The following is an 18,108-nucleotide window of genomic DNA, read 5'->3' on the forward strand; positions in this document are numbered from 1 at the left end:
TTGAGGAATTCTTGGTTTTTGACTTTAATACATTTTATTTGAGTCATTTTAATTATTAAATTCTCTTTTTGACATTATTTAGACACAAAGGGTATTTAACCCTATTTTTGCCATTCTTTTGTTTGTACTCATTAATTCACCTGAAACCTATGAAACATCCCATACCCATCACCTGAAGTGGAGTGACACCAAAATTTCATTTTGAGACTTTTTCAGTCTACCAATAAAACTACAAATTAAAGTTCTTAGTACAGCTTGCAAAGTGTTCACTCGCGCAGAGACAAACATCTCAGTTGCACTAGTCCATCGTGGCCTTCTTAAAAGCACTCGCAGAAATATCATTATAGACCACCTATACATACTATGCTAAAGGTGAGCTGTATACAAAGGTGTACAAAATGATTTAAACAGGAACAACTTTACATCATCAGAACATGTACCAAACTTGCTCAGCAGTGTATTAGCCTGGGCATACAATATCCTACACTGCCTGTAGATATCATCATCATCTGCCATATGGGCAGTGATGATGTGTCCAAGATATTTCACCTTATACGTTACATTTAATTTCACATTTAACAAATAAAAATCAGGAAAGTTCATGTGCTTGTCCTCCTTAGTTCTACAAATCATAATCACACTCTTAGTCGTGTTGTACTTGATGTCAAACAGCTCACCATAGTCTGCACAGATGTTAATAAGCTGCTGTAGGCCAGCAGAGCTCGGGCTAAACACAACTACATCGTCAGCATACAGTAAATGATTCACAAGCTTCACAAGATTCCATTCACAAGATGAATGCATAAACACACATGTCTGTGCCCATCATAGCCTTAAACCCAAACTGATTATCTGTAGATTTGATTAAATGGGATATCCTGTCCAAGAGGATTGTTTCCAGAACTTTTGACACAATGCAGGCCAGAGCTATCCGTCTAGGAGAAAAGCTGTAAGGCAGATGGAGAGCACAGGTGCTAACCTAGCACTTGCGAACTTTAGATGTTCAGCTGTAACCCTATCCTGCCCACATGCTTTATTATCAGCCAGTTTAGTAACAGCTTTGTGGATTTCATCTGGCTTAATTACGTCTGCATGGTCAACATCAAACAGATCATAAGACTCATGCGGAAAACAGTTGAACAATCTACTGTATTGCTGACGCCACAGCTCTAAGATGTTATCAACTCCAGAGGTGCCATCTATTGCACATGGCAGAGAAGTTTTACTTTAGTATGGATCTACACATTTTTCTTATTCCAAGAAATCAAAGTTAGTAAATTACTGTATCTTATCGCACTGATAATTTCACTTGTTTACATTAAAAACAAGTGTATTTGATCTAATATTAAGGAGTTTTTGCAGTGTGTCAACACATCAATGGATGTTTTAATTGCTCAGCACTTTGAGTTGCATTTTAACATAGCACTATATAAATAAAGTTTGATTGATTGATTGATTGATTCATTCAGTGATGTCAGTTCAAATACTCTTCCACAATAAAGCTTTGACAACACTTGTCGCTTCATTGTGTGTGCCATCGAAAGTAGTATTCCAAAAAGATTATAGATGGGTTCAACTTATCGTGAAGTTAGGGTTTCAAGCCTGGGTTAGATTTTGAAATTAGACTTAAAGTATCTCACACAAGTGAGTACACTCCTCACAATTTTGCAGTTATTTGATTAAGCCACTTTGGGATCCCCATGCAAAATGAGATGTTGCATCTCAAGGGGTATATCCTGAAATAAAGAATTTTTATTATGGCACTTTGATAAAAGCAATGAGAAATGCCATTCGGTTGAGACCAATTGTAAGGTAGTCTTGGCATTTGTCTATGGTATTTTGAAAATGTCACCTTAGTTTCAAAAAATATGCCAAACATATGGAGAAAAACTGTCAAATGTCTCAGATTTAAATAGGGAGCAGGTGCTTTAAATTTAGTATTATGTTACAGGTCCAGCAATGTATACCGCAGAAATAAAAATGTTTACCTGTATGTGCAGGTAGAAAGCAGAAACAAATGAGAAAGATGTGTGCTGCTCTCGTCCCATGTTATTACAGTTTTGGCACATTTCTTGAAACTAAGGTGACATTTTCAAAATACCATGGACAAATCCCAAAACCACCTTACAATCGGTCTCAACTGAATGGCATTTCTCATTGCTTTCATCAAATTGCCAATGTCTTAGTACATGTCTCAATTGCCTGAGTGGATCTGTGCAAATGGTTGTGTACATTTAGGCTACAGTTAGCACAATGTGTGAATGTGTGAATGTGTTAATGTGTGAATGAGTGAATGTGTGAATGAGTGAATGAGTGAATGAATGAATGAATGAATGAATGAATGAACAAATGAATGAATGAATGAATGAATGAATGGAAATTTGTATTGGGTTCATTGGCAAATAAAAAATTCAACATGGTCAAAATCAAAAACTAAAAAAACAAACAAACAAACAAACAAACAAACAAACTTTCAGAACAGTTGTTTCACAGATTGACACTAACTGACTGTCCTAAGCATCAGTTAAGCATTAGGTTAATAGTAAGTTAATCATTTATAAAGCATGTTTCTGACATAATCATTAGTATGTAGTTAATAAATCATAAATCATCATCAATCATAAATGTGTTACCCATCGTTAATAAGCTCATCTATAATGTGCTCAATGATTGCATTTTAATACTTTATAAATGATAGAATCAGCATTTCTTGATTATGTATTGCATCATTTTCTAAACAGCTATTTAGGAATCGTCAATAGTTTTTTTTTTTTTATCATTTAGAAGGTAGGTGGGGGTGGAGGAGTTTGTAGCGGGTGCTCACAATTTTTTTTAACAAGTGGACAATATGTGCTGATTTGAAGACCCCATTTTTCTTTTATCGCTCAGTTCCTTAGATCCCAATATTAGATTTGGCAGAGGCATCTTTTGTTGAATTAGTTATAATTCTTTAATGAAAAACATCAATTTTTCCTCCTGTAAACATCATTAAGCATATCATTTATACATGTATGTAACCCAGCCATCAACATGTCTTAAGATGTCCTAAAATGACGTAATAACCAAACTAAAGATGTCTCAAGACATTTTTGTACATCAAGACGTTTTAAGACAAACATTTGAAGACTGGCGTCTTCAAGTAACAGAGCAGCGCATGGGATGCCCAAAAAACAGGTTTTTGTGTCCTAAGAATATTTAAATTATTCACTGCCATTGACGGCTATAGACGTCAAAAATTCATTTGAACTATTTATATTAGCTGAAAGCCATGTCTAATATAACAATATTGCTTTGGCGCCATTTTGTGGCATCTTTGGGCCAATGAAGGTGTTTGATTTAGTTCATACATAGCCTTGTCTCATAGGGGGAAAAGTGCTTTGCTGCCATCGTGTGGCATCTGTAAGTAATTACAAAGCTATTTTGATTGGTGCCAATTACTTATGAGAACATTAATGTCTTAAGACATATTTACTTTTTGGCCTGAGGCAGCTCATTTATTTTGTTACAACCTACAGCTTGTGACCAAAAGAATGAGGTCCCAGATACAAACGGTCGAAATGAGTTTCCTATGTATGTCTTGATAGCAAAGTTGTATTTTGTCTTTATCTTTCTTCAGTTGGACACTACTGTCAAGCTGCTGCTCCTCCCCGTTGAAAGGAGCCAGATGTGGTGGATGGATGGATGGTTACTTACAAGGTGTTAAAAAAAAGAAGTCTTGCTAGCAAAGTTGTATTTTGTCTTTATCTTTCTTCAGTTGGACACTACTGTACACTCTTGAATGTTTAGAAAGCCATCTGCAGTTTTAGAACTTATAAGTGGGATTTAATCGATAGAATAGTTTAATGAATAAGAATTGTTTAGAACATCATATTTTTTTCTTTTACGATACAGTATAATATTGAATCTTGTTATATGGGTCATTTCGTGACCTGTATTGATGAAAGAAGAAAGTAAATTAAAGGAATCAAGTAGCGTAGAAACGACATTTAAGTCGCTGATTTACACTTATAAGAAATATTAGTGTGTTAATACAGTAAAAAGATGTATTTTCATTACAAACAAGTGTGTTGGATTGAGAAGTCAATATTTGAAATGTTGAAAAAAGTGGTGAAACACCTGCATTAAATAAGAGATTTGCTGTAATGGTTATTTTGTTTGTATGTGGTGTGTTTGATAAAACATCCATCCATATTTGGATTTCATACTGTAACGCGCGATGGCTGATCGGCCATGGACGGCGCAGCTGGACAGCAAAAACTGGAGAGCAACAAAGGAACTGGATGTCCACAGGCTCACTTTATTAGAAGAAAACAATGTGATGGTGCGTCCCAAGAAGATGACATCACGGTCATCATGGGCAGGCACTCCATCACAGCGCCCACATCTTCAAAGATGACGCCGTTGAAGGTGCCCGATATGGTCGTCCTCTGGGTCTTGCCATTGTGGTACGTGCGGGTGAGGAGGGCCTTGTATGGTACGTCGGCCGTCGCCTTATGAATCGCCATTTGCACCTTGCATGAGTGTTGTGATGGCACCTTCCACTCCGTCGACAACGAGTGGGCGACAGTCTCACAGTGCTGAACTTGAGGAACCACCACCTTTTTAATGTTTTTTTTAATATATATATATATATATTTGTATATAACATATTCTGGGAAGAGAGCAGCACACATATTTCTCATTTGTTTCTGCTTTCTACCTGCACATACAGATAAATATTTTTGTTCCTGTGATACACATCGCTGGACCTGTTGCATAAAATTTATTTTAACACACCTGCTCCCTATTCACATCTGAGACATTTTAACACAAGTCGTATGACACTGGGGAGAAAAAATGACAAATTGTGCTTAATGAAGGCTGTTTTACTTACGGGTGTAGTCACTTTTGTTGCCAAGGGGTTGAGCTATTAATTGATTCTACAATAAGTTGTTGGCATTTGTTGTAAACCCGTTCTTTACTGTTAATTCTACAATTATTTACAGTGTACATTCTAAAGTGAACCTGTTTTGGTCCCGTTATGAATCCATTACACACAAAGCTCATTGTTATCATTGTGCCTCAGCGGTTCTGTTATTATTGTTGACCGACTCTCTTCACAAGGCTTACGTGAATGACAGACAAATTAATTTACAAGCAAATATTCAAAAAATCTTTTCTTGATTTGATTCCAAAGAAGAGGCCTGTCTGATCTTTCACAAGGGACCAATTATCTTTCCAAAATCATCCAGAGAGGAAGATTTAATAAGGCTTTGTGTATGTGTGTGTGTTTTTTTTTTTTTTTGAATTTCCTTTTTTGTCATTTCTAAAATATAATGATCAACTACAGATGAAAAGTTGATAAAAATGTGTTGTTTGGACCTAGCGGCAACTTTGAAGAATAAACAGTTTTTTCAAGGTGAGCGTGAAACCCACTAAAAAAGGGATATATTACCTTCAGAACTGCTTTACGTGACTGCTCACTCCAACACTAAATTATTTTGGTCTGCTCAGAATGCGGACATATGTGGTTTAATAAAGAAAAGTAAATTCAATTGATGTCAAGTAGTAAATGTTCAGTATCCTTTTCTGAAGTACTTGTTGACTTTGCAGGTTGTCACATAAACTGCTAAGCTGATGAGGAAAAACTGCTTCTGCTGCTCCATCTGCACAAATGTCATCAATACTTGACCCTTTGAGTCCTGATAGTGGACAAGGAAGTGTTCTGCGGCATGGAAAACTGAATATGGCATCTCCAAGTGCTTCATGGCAACTGGTGAGCTGACGCACCAAAAGGATTGATCACACTCACAATCACAATCACACCTATAGACAATTTGGAGTGTTCAATTAACCTGCCATGCATGTCTTTGGAATGTGGGAGGAAACCGGAGTACCCGGATGAAACCCACAAGCACGGGGAGAACATGCAAACTCCACCCAGGAAGGCCAAAGCCCGGACTCGATCTCACGTCCTCTGCACTGGGAGGCAAACGTGCTAACTAGTCAGCCACCATGCCGCTCCCAAATAGAAATATAAACAAATATATTTATATATACACAGATAAATAAAAGTAAAAATAAATACAAAAATAAAAACAAGCTAGTACAAATATAAAAATAAATGTGGAAATAAGTACAAAAATAAATATATAACTAGAATCAAATATCAAATAATTAATAAAACCACTCTGCTCTCATATTTATTTCATGCTGTAGACAATGTCAGCATGAAATGCATAAGGAAATATTATTTAAATGAGAGGGCGGTACTAAGTGTGTTTTGTTTTGAACCATTCGCCTATTGGTTGATCGACATGCCAGTCTATGTCAGACTCTCCCTATGCCACAGCAAAAATAACCAAATTCAATAAATAAATGAAAAATAAATGTGGAATGCCCCCCCCCCCCCCAAAAAAACTATTAAAAAAAAAATCTTTATATGATGGAAGTTTGCATACAGGCTTCCGGTATTGAAGTGAATTACTGTATTAAGAATTTATGTAATAGATGAATCATTAAACAGAAGTATGACACCCAAAGTTATGTGATACATATCTTAGAATCTGCCGAGTTTAGAAGATACACATAACTCTTCAGGTTACTAGTAGCCCATTCTGATTAACAGCTTAGAACAAAAACATTTAACATGTTTAACATTTAGTCTTCACATTTTATGACTATTGAAACACAGCCCAAGGCAGGATTTTCATCATCAGCAGGGTGTAAGAGATACAGAAAGATTTGAAGACTCACCAAAAGGCAGAAAAGTAGACGTCATCCTTGGAAATGTTCTTTGATCAGACACCTATTATGACTTTTGCCCATCATCTTGGCATACTTGGCTGAAAAAGAAAACAAATTGTGGGTTTGAAATTAATGGATAATACATTGCATTTGAAAGTGTGAAAACATGGAGAATAGATTTGAGAGTAGCTCATCTTCAATAAATCAGCTGCAGATTAATTTTCTTAGCTTCTACCTTTAACATCAATAAAACTACTCAGCATGCCAACGTGTAAATTAACAAGTAATTCCTGACATAAAAATGAGAAGCAGTAAAGCACGTTAGGGTTCATTTGTTGCGAAACAGCAGCATCTGGTGGACGACTGAAAAAATACACCAACAGTTATTTTGTTTTATTAAATTACACGTTATTGATTAAATGTCCATTAAAACCACAGGTACCTGAATTAATATATATCTGGCAGTAACTATGACTATTTTTAAATGACTTCCAATTATTTAGGAATACATTTTACAGCACGTTTAATTACAAAAACATTCATACAACCAACCATTTAACATTTTGTTTTGAGAAAAGTGCAAATAAATAAACAAATATATTTTTGCAGTTACTACGATTAATGTGAAATGTTTATCATTTTATTAAATACATGCTGGTCGAACGCTGGTTAGTTGGCATAGGCTACTCAATACACTCCATTCCAGTAGTTGACTGTAGGGCACATAAACATATTTTGCTAACCGTCATAAAAATACACGAAGAAGACGACTCACCGATTGCAGATGTAAACATTGGGAGAAGAAGTTGTTTCTTCTAGTGGAGAAAAGTCATTTGGTTGTTTCCAAATTTCGCTTGAACAGAGAAAATCAGTTTTACGGTGAATGAGGAGTCCCGGGTTGAGATGTTTTTTACTCATGCCGAATGTTGAGCAGACCAAAGTTGACAGTCAGCAGTGTTTGGTCAAATCGTTAGCCAACAGTCCGGGCGGCAAATGGCAGTCATTCAGCCACGACGGTGAGATAAGTCATGGCTTGGGATGGGTTTAGTTGATTTATTCCTCAAGTCATTTTAGTCATGATCTGTGTTTTGGTTCTGTTTTCCTTGTGTTTCCCTTGTCTCTTCAAGCATTGTCATGTCCACCTGTGTCTGCCTGCCCTTCCTCGCCTGTCAACCAATCAGTGCCCTCAGCCACTTGTGTCTTGCCCGGGTGTGTCTTGTTATGTCAATCAGTGTTTGTGTATTTAGCCTCCTGCTTCCTGTAAGTCCTTGTCGGTCCATTGTCTTATGAACCCCGTTGCCATGCCTTGCTGTGCCACCGCGTCTTGCCAACATCTTGCCTCGTTTGCGTTTGATCATGGACGTTGTTTTCTTATTCTGACTCTGCTCCTGGTTCTCCTCCCCGTTTTGTAGGGATGGCAGAAATGGAACATTGAAACGATCAAATCATTTGGAACAATTGATTCACAAAAATAATCGATCTTTTGGAACATTCGAAAAAGCTCCCTACAGCGACATCTGTTGGCCAATTGTAAAATATTCCATTCAAACAGTAGAGCAGTGTTGCCAGCTCCCCAGTAAAGGAATTAACAATTACCTAATACCTAATTTACACAACTGGCAATCGGCATTTACTGTAATTGTAATGGACGCCATAAGAGAGAGAAATAATATTATGGGAAACAAAAAACTGAATAACCCCCACACCATCAAAATAAGTATAAAGTACAAATGAGCTTTTTGTTGCTTGGTTTGTTTTTTATTTTTCCTTTGAAACAGATCATTTCTCAACATGACATACAACAACATCAATTATTTGATGAAACCCACAGTACTATACTATCAGATTTAATCAAAAACTTGTAGGCTACATTTCAAAGACAGTTTGTTCTTTGTTTTGTTTTTTTGTTTTTGGCGACAGGGCATTTTAAGCTTTGACAGAAAGTATTAGAAAGGAATAAAGAATGACCTGCACAAAACATGTCATCTGGACCAGGAATTGAACCTGCAACGGACTATCATCAGTCCATTGTGCGGCTACATTACCACTGAACCAACCGCCGCGTTCAAAACTGTTGACATTTTATGATGTAGGGAGATGAATCAGCAGAAAGAGCAATTTCACATACGAAGTATATTTAGGTTGGATTTTTTTCATATTCAAGACATTTTAATATAGTGCAATGGTGGGATATTATTCAATTTTAGAAAGGGGATAACATGATGTTCACTTGCTAAAACAATGTGACGTTTGGAGGCGTAATGGAACACGAAAGGCAACTGTCACGTAACAACCTGATTCTGAGACAGATTTAGGAACGCGATTCGAATCACAAGTTCCGCCTGTGTTCCGGTACGTACCAAAACACAGTTTTGATTTTGTTATTACTACCGTTTTGATCTAATTAAACAATTTAGACTTCATACCTCTGCCTTGTCGCTCTGTTTCTCTCCATCTGGGTCCACCTTCCTTCCACCTCACAACGTAGACCTGACAGAATAGTCCAAAAGTTTAAAAATATTTTGGGTTCAAAGAAAACTACTTTTACAACCATATTTACACATAATTACATTCTTATACCTATGACAACAACCAACCAAACTGTTATGGCATTAATACTTTATTCACCTAAATTAAAATTCTTGAACAGGTACTGTTTTACACAGTCTCTTTATTGTTCTCATCTTGGCCATGTGAGTGAATCTCAGTTGAAAAACTGACCACTGATATGAACCCAAAATGGTCGCCAATGCAATAGTGTATGAGAAATAAGTCCTGGGTTGAATGTTCCACTGATGTGTTGAGCATCACTGTCCCCTCAAATTAGTTACAAAAGTTAGTATGAGCTTCATAAATCACCACAGTGTAGTTAAATGTGACTATTAAAATCTTCAAACAAAATTGGCCTGTTAGCTAAACCTTTGTTATTGTTGTTTGGAAGCTGGCAAGCTATCTTGCAATACAGTACATAGAATTTGGAAATATTCCACCTGCTCTAACTTCCAAGCGAGTGTTAAATGGGTTAAAAACACCAAGTCAATTCTGTAACTAGGAAAACACTTCATAATGACGATCTTCATATAATTCATAAAACAACTGATGTATTGCCATGCAAAACACATCAACATGCTGATAAACAATGCCACACAACAACAACTTGGCCATGTCCTGATGACATCACACACATCCAGCCAATCAGCGCCCTGGCCACGCCCCGTCAAAGAGTTTCACCTCTTTCATGTTCAATGCCCTTTGAGTAACTGATCTTGTGTGCACTTACAGTACAGGTATATATTGTGCAGTTTGCAGTGCCACTCATACTCACTTCTGACTCTGCACCTGTACACAGCCAGCAAGCGAGCACAGAGAAAAGCACACGTCAACATGGTGAGTCAAAAATGTACATGCAATAATGCATAATGTTGCTTTTTGGGGAGCTAAGTTTTACTGTGTATACATTATGTATTTTTAAGTAAAACTGTATAATCAGAGCCATAGTATGTATGTTTTAAATGTCTTACTATGTGCTGTACAATGAATGTACTGTACATCATGTCATTTTGGAGAAACAGTCTTACTATATGTACAGTATATGTCATTTGTGTTTTAAAGAAAACCTCCCCAGTCCTTTAATTTCTTTAGAAAAGTAAATTATGTCATAGTGGAGTTCGATTGGCTTCTTTCGATTTTTAGAAACATTCTTATCATCGAAGAAAAACGGTTCATGTACGAACGAAGGCGTGAGCCAGTGGTAAGTCTAACGTTGTGAAAGTGCCCTGAATGCACCATGTTACTTGCGCTTTGTTATTCTGCTTTCCCCGACAGTGCTTTAAACTGTTTAATGACACCTTAGTTGGAGATTACTGTAAAACTAATCACTCAACAAAAATATTTGTACATTGTATATTTAAATACAAGACATGCTTCCTTTTAAATACAATCGCCAAATGCTAAAGTGCCAATGTATGGAACCATTGCTAACGGGAAATTAGCATCGACTTCCGGGAGTGATATTCCTTCAAATAACGAATATTCACACACAAATGCTGTAGGAGCACATACTTACAGATAATATAGCAATTCTCAGAGGCACATAGTATCCACAATCTGTGAAAAGCGAGTTGTATTATTTAATAAAGCTAAATCAAAAGTTTTTTTCTACTCTTCTTGGTTCATTGTAAGTGTGTACCCTAATCAATAACGGCACTATACGGCCCCCAGGAGGTCAACGCGCGCAGCACAGGAACCGCCATTATAAACAGTATTTTTATGTACTGTACAGTATTAATTTTGATAGCTATTATTTTAGTATATTCATATTTTACTTTGTTTCTGATTTATTTTCAGGTTGTTCTTTTACGTTAGAGTTACATTTTCAATTATTCAAGATATATACATGATATGGTACAAAATAGATACCCAAGGCCCCAGGTTAGCGCAGCTAACAAGTCTTGTGAAAATAAAAATTGAACAACAGAAGATAAAATAAATATCAGTAAGGGTAAGGACGATGTTTATTCATTTTGAATGGATGCAGCAGAATGAAAATGCAAGATGGAATTTCACATGAAATTTATTTACAAGATAATTTGTAGTTGACAAATATAAAAGAGTGTTTAAGAATAAAGTGTTCAACGTGCAGGGATGAATCGGCATGAGGCTATGATTGTAGTAGTGAGTTTTGTCTGTTGACAAACGTTTTTTATTAATCGTGATTTCAATATCAATCAAAATAATCTTGATTATTAATTTTCCACTAACGGGTGGATTTATATATATATATATATATATATATATATATATATATACACAGTACATACCATATGTATATTTTATACATCCTGTTTTGTTGTTTGCTCAGGATTTTAGTCATCTTGAAGACATAAAGACATATTTTGAGGATTGTAAGAGTGATTGGAGCCCACGCGAGCTGCACCTGGCCGAGCTGCTCTGCACCAAGACTTCGCAGCTCGAGAGGCACCGACAAAAGTACCTAAAGTGGCAGAAAAGAGCAGAGGAGCTTGAAGGGCGTCTGGAGACCTGGATGGAGACCATGTACATCCAGCTGGAACTCCCCAACCAAGACCACCACAACACCGAGATCCTCGTTGAAGGCTTCGAGAACCAATACGTCAACCTAACGGTTAGCTCCTCTCCTCCTTTCTTCTATTGGTTAATTTATGGGCAGCGCTGTGTTCTATGTGATTCGCCTCTATAAAACATGTTTACATGTTAGCGTCATTTAGAGGGGAGGTCAAGTGCCTTTACTAGTCTATACGGTATTCTGATTAATACTGCCTTTGTGGAATATGAATTAAGCCTGAAAGTCCATCTGGTTTTATCTGTTGCACGTGCCTGCCATTTTGCCACTAGCTGTCGACTGAAAATGACATTACAGCACCTAAGGGCGCAGGTGGCGACCATCACGACCCACTTGATTTCTGGGTTTGGTCATGTGATGTTCGAAAGCTGAGCCCTTAGGTAGTGTGATGTAATTTCAAGTCGACAGCAGGCGGCGGTACAAGTGTAATACATTTTGATAGGATTGATGAATTGTTAAATTGACAGTTGGTGTCTCTCTTTCATTTGAAGAGTGACGGCATGAAGACATGGAGAAGAAAACAAGAGAAAGAAGATGGCGAAAAAGAAAGGAACAATAAGAAGGAGCGTGCCGCCGAAGAGAAGAAAGAAAGGAAGGAAAAGAAGGAGCGTGAGGCCAAAGAGAAAAAAGAAAGGAAAGAGCACGAGAGGAAACTAAAGAAGGAAAAGAAGGAGTGCGAGGAGAAGGAGAGGAAAGAGAGGAAGGAGCAAGAGAGGAAAGAAAAGAAGCAAAAGGAGCATGAGAAGAAAGAGAGGAAGCAGCAAGAGAGGAAAGAGAAGAAAGTCATGCAAAATGTGTGTGAAAAGAAAGATGAAGAAAAAGGAGAAAAGGAGGCTGAAAAGAAAAGAGAGAAGAAAAAGGTGACTTTCTGCGAGTGGGTGACGGTTTAAACGTTTAGTCGGGTGACCAATCCCTGTCGGTGTCAATGATTTGATCCCTTTGCACTTTCTATTATTTTTTCTCATTAAATATTTTTTATGGATTGTAAATAATAAAATATTTCTACAATAAAAATTTTGCAGACAGTATTTATTTATGTTTATTTACAGAAAATAATATTAGTAACATAATTTTTGTGCATTTTTTTATTCAATAATTGGTTCTTATGTATTGCAATTATTTTTTTTAAATGACTGACAAGTAAGATATAATAAAAGATGACTGATGAAATGTCAGTTAAGCCACAGCAAAAATTAAACCCTGAAATAATTAACATATTTGGCAGTTATTTAGCTAGTTATTAATGGTAAATTATTATACATTTTTAAAGAACAATATAGTACAGCTGGGAGAAAACTGCAACAAATGTGAAACCTTTCTGTTACATGGCTTAGAACATTAATGACATCACATCTGATGTTTTGTCATCAATGTGGATGGACATGTTGTAATTTAAATCTTTCGTGTATCAACAAATACTGCCGTTTCATCAAAAATGGATTAGGTAAACATATTTTCAATTAAAGGCTTTTTTTAAAAACTAAATGTACCTTAGATTAACATTTTTCAACAAAGATCATAACGGTATGATCTACTGTATATTATTTAGTACGGCCAGGTTATAAGACCCAAATGTAGAAATGGGATAAACAAACATAAACATTGCTACAGACCCTTCCCGACCGTGTGATGTCACATCTGTGTGTCGCGTGCACAGGCAGCCATGCTGGAGGACCGACGGTTGGCGCGAGTGAGCTACAAGATGTCAGGACCAGCGTGATACACCTTTATTTTGAAGTTCTTTCCTGTCTCGAGTTAGATGGCATGTTGGATTGTGCAGATGTTATTCATCTGTTTTGAGGCCTTTCCAGGAGGGTCGAACAACCGTCCCGTCTGAAGGTGAACTTTTGCAGCAGGTTTTGGGGTACAAAGAACCCGTGACCCGAACAAAAATTTGCAGGTTTGTTAAATCTCACACTTAAAGAGCTGTAAACAAAGGCAAAGTACAGTTGACAAGTTTCGCTGGCATCAGGCCGAATCCTCATGAATCACAATTTGGTGGTGACCATCGATTGGGAAAGAGAAGTTCTGAATAGACGGAAGGAGAGATTTGGGTCCTATGATGAGGAGTTCTGTCTTATTGCTGTTTAGTTTTAGGAAGTTTTTGTCCATCCAAGTTTTACAGTTGGTTATGGTGGAGAGGATGACGTGGGTAATGGATTTAGTGGAGATGTATAGTTGAGTGTCGCCGGCATAATAATGAAACTGTAGTCCATGGTGGCGAATGATTTAACCGAGGGGGAGCATGTAAATGGTAAACAGGAGGGGGCTGAGTACAGAACCTTGGGGGACTCCATAAATGACGGGGGAGGTGTAGGATTTGGAATTGTTGGTAAAAACGAAATGCTGACGGTCGGAGAGGTAGGAGATGAACCAGAGGAGTGCTGTTCTCGTGATGCCAATAGAATGTAAACGTTGATGGAGGATGGAGTAATTAATTGTGTCGAATGCTGCTGAAAGATCAAGGAGGAGGAGGATGGAGATGGAACCGGAATCAGCGGCGAGAAGGAGGTCGTTGGAGACTTTGAGGAGGGCTATGTTTCGGTGCTAGAGGCTCTGCCGCCCGTACAGCGCGCATAACAGGCTTTTGATGACGTATGAATCGGATGCGTGCGAATGAGCGTTCACAGTGCAGATGCATCGCATACATATCCGATTTATATCCACATATGAAAGAGGCACAGGTCGGGTGTAAAAAAAAAAAATCGGAATTGTACCGTTTACACTGCATGAAAATAATCAGACACTTGTGAAAAAAGTCGGAATTGAGCTGCAGTGTGAACGCAGCCTAAGACTTACGGCGCATCTGGCTAAAGTATTTTTGTTAATATGTCATTTTAATATAATGTAACTGAATAAACTTTTTTTCTATTATATTCTTTTGTTTTCATACCAAGAGATTAGGCATTCTTAGACTCAATATTTAGTATTCTCAAGATGCTCAAGTGGCTGTCATTATTATTGTAGTTTGTTTTGATAGTTAATTAAGAATTACACCGTAATTTTGCATGTGACGTCACAGCCCTCAAAGGCTGAGAAGCTTCAACGTGCACCGCGACGAATTTAAGCAACACCATTAATCAACAAATTGTGTTTTTGTCCAGTTAAAGTGACAATGGACGTCCTCACGTAAATATCGTGACGTGTCACATGCGTAAAACACGAATATATGACATGGTCGCTAATAACAAAGACACTCACCAGGAATGATTGCGTCCCATTTCAAAGGTGAAATTACGCCCTAATGACCATTTGCATCAACGTCACGTGATCACGTGACTGCCCTATGACGGAGGGCGGAAGGAAATGATTGTTGAATGGAAGTGGACGTGACCCAGAACGACTTAGTGACTTTGTGACTGTTATTTTACAAATTAAAAGTTATTATTGCCCATGGAGCCATGGAGTCTACTACTTCAACCAAAGTTCGCCTGTCAGTCAAAGTAGCACATTTAGTTTGGACTCATAGAGCGCGATATTTACTTAAGTTGGAGATCGCTAGTTTGAAAACAGCCCCTTACCTTCTGTTGCCTGCTATTTTTACCAAGTTAATCAAATCGCCGACTTTGCCGAAATTCACAGCGCACGACCTATATCATTATGTAGTCAATGCCGTCTCTCCTCCTTACACCGAGGATGATTTAAAAGCTTGTCGCTGGCTAAGTCTCTGAGACGAGATGCTACGCTCACATCCGGGGGACAATATACCTTGTAATGCAAAGGTAAAACTTGTTTATCATGCTAACTGACTTATTTTTACACAGTTCGTTCTATATTGAAACACTATGATTTTATGTTACTATGTTTACTAGCATGGAACAAATGACTATTGTAGTGGCAAGTTATGCTGTAATTTCATGAATATGACTATATGAATATGTGAGCACCCGCCACAAACTCCTCCACCGCGCCTACCTTCTAAATGATCTTAAAAAAAAAACTATTGACGATTCCTAAAATAGCTGTTTAGAAAATGATGCAATACATAATCAAGAAATGCTGATTCTATCATTTTTAAAGTATTCAAATGCAATCATTGAGCACTTTTTTTTCCTCTTTTTTTTCTCTAAAGCACATTGAGCACATTATAGATGAGCTTATTAACGATGGGTAACACATTTATGATTGATGATGATTTATGATTTATTTATTAAGAAACATGCTTTATAAATGATTAACTCACTATTAACCTAATGCTTAACTGATGCTTAGGACAGTCAGTTAGTGTCAATCTGTGGAACAACTGTTCTGAAAGTTTGTTTGTTTGTTTGTTTGTTTGTTTTTTTAGTTTTTGATTTTGACCATGTTGAATTTTTTATTTGCCAATGAACTCAATACAAATTTCCATTCATTCATTCATTCGTTCATTCATTCATTCACTCATTCACTCATTCACTCATTCACACATTCACACATTCACACATTCACACATTGTGCTAACTGTAGCCTAAATGTACACAACCATTTGCACAGATCCACTCAGGCAATTGAGACATGTACTAAGACATTGGCAATTTGATGAAAGCAATGAGAAATGCCATTCAGTTGAGACCGATTGTAAGGTGGTTTTGGGATTTGTCCATGGTATTTTGAAAATGTCACCTTAGTTTCAAGAAATGTGCCAAAACTGTAATAACATGGGACGAGAGCAGCACACATCTTTCTCATTTGTTTCTGCTTTCTACCTGCACATACAGGTAAACATTTTTATTTCTGCGGTATACATTGCTGGACCTGTAACATAATACTAAATTTAAAGCACCTGCTCCCTATTTAAATCTGAGACATTTGACAGTTTTTCTCCATATGTTTGGCATATTTTTTGAAACTAAGGTGACATTTTCAAAATACCATAGACAAATGCCAAGACTACCTTACAATTGGTCTCAACCGAATGGCATTTCTCATTGCTTTTATCAAAGTGCCATAATAAAAATTCTTTATTTCAGGATATACCCCTTGAGATGCAACATCTCATTTTGCATGGGGATCCCAAAGTGGCTTAATCAAATAACTGCAAAATTGTGAGGAGTGTACTCACTTGTGTGAGATACTTTAAATCTAATTTCAAAATCTAACCCAGGCTTGAAACCCTAACTTCACGATAAGTTGAACCCATCTATAATCTTTTTGGAATACTACTTTCGATGGCACACACAATGAAGCGACAAGTGTTGTCAAAGCTTTATTGTGGAAGAGTATTCGAACTGACATCACTGAATGAATCAATCAATCAATCAATCAAACTTTATTTATATAGTGCTATGTTAAAATGCAACTCAAAGTGCTGAGCAATTAAAACATCCATTGATGTGTTGACACACTGCAAAAACTCCTTAATATTAGATCAAATACACTTGTTTTTAATGTAAACAAGTGAAATTATCAGTGCGATAAGATACAGTAATTTACTAACTTTGATTTCTTGGAATAAGAAAAATGTGTAGATCCATACTAAAGTAAAACTTCTCTGCCATGTGCAATAGATGGCACCTCTGGAGTTGATAACATCTTAGAGCTGTGGCGTCAGCAATACAGTAGATTGTTCAACTGTTTTTCGCATGAGTCTTATGATCTGTTTGATGTTGACCATGCAGACGTAATTAAGCCAGATGAAATCCACAAAGCTGTTACTAAACTGGCTGATAATAAAGCATGTGGGCAGGATAGGGTTACAGCTGAACATCTAAAGTTCGCAAGTGCTAGGTTAGCACCTGTGCTCTCCATCTGCCTTACAGCTTTTCTCCTAGACGGATAGCTCTGGCCTGCATTGTGTCAAAAGTTCTGGAAACAATCCTCTTGGACAGGATATCCCATTTAATCAAATCTACAGATAATCAGTTTGGGTTTAAGGCTATGATGGGCACAGACATGTGTGTTTATGCATTCATCTTGTGAATGGAATCTTGTGAAGCTTGTGAATCATTTACTGTATGCTGACGATGTAGTTGTGTTTAGCCCGAGCTCTGCTGGCCTACAGCAGCTTATTAACATCTGTGCAGACTATGGTGAGCTGTTTGACATCAAGTACAACACGACTAAGAGTGTGATTATGATTTGTAGAACTAAGGAGGACAAGCACATGAACTTTCCTGATTTTTATTTGTTAAATGTGAAATTAAATGTAACGTATAAGGTGAAATATCTTGGACACATCATCACTGCCCATATGGCAGATGATGATGATATCTACAGGCAGTGTAGGATATTGTATGCCCAGGCTAATACACTGCTGAGCAAGTTTGGTACATGTTCTGATGATGTAAAGTTGTTCCTGTTTA

General features: G+C 37.1%; 2 protein-coding genes across 6 annotated transcripts in view; one reads left to right on the forward strand and one right to left on the reverse strand.

The window, feature by feature from the left end:
• Positions 1-10,932, reverse strand: part of LOC147155610 (uncharacterized) — a 22,704-nt gene extending 11,772 nt beyond the window's left edge. The window contains exons 1-6 of one of the 5 annotated variants that reach the window (XR_015092005.1): positions 10,793-10,918; positions 10,052-10,065; positions 9,153-9,216; positions 7,502-7,579; positions 6,736-6,824; positions 4,438-4,598 (exon numbers count right to left, since the gene is read on the reverse strand). Coding sequence is in view for 4 of the 5 variants with exons in the window: in XM_086065794.1 (XP_085921920.1) it covers positions 6,736-6,760 (25 nt within the window). In the remaining variant the exon portion in view is untranslated. Of the gene's footprint in view, positions 1-4,437; positions 4,599-6,735; positions 6,825-7,501; positions 7,580-9,152; positions 9,217-10,051; positions 10,066-10,792 lie in introns of those variants that run through there. The other 4 variants (XM_086065794.1, XM_086065795.1, XM_086065796.1 and 1 more) reach the window with 4 other exon arrangements.
• LOC147155611 (uncharacterized) lies at positions 9,967-12,841 on the forward strand. Its single transcript, XM_086065793.1, has 3 exons — positions 9,967-10,113; positions 11,588-11,869; positions 12,319-12,841. Exons 1-3 carry the CDS (start codon positions 10,111-10,113, stop codon positions 12,715-12,717), a joined length of 684 nt encoding a protein of 227 aa, XP_085921919.1. The 5' UTR covers positions 9,967-10,110; the 3' UTR covers positions 12,718-12,841.
• The last annotated feature ends 5,267 nt before the right edge of the window (positions 12,842-18,108 follow it).

This window comes from Leptonotus elevatus, chromosome 21, assembly GCF_054856555.1.
Source record: "Leptonotus elevatus isolate MCC_2025b chromosome 21, RoL_Lele_1.0, whole genome shotgun sequence".
Lineage (NCBI taxonomy): Eukaryota > Metazoa > Chordata > Actinopteri > Syngnathiformes > Syngnathidae > Leptonotus > Leptonotus elevatus.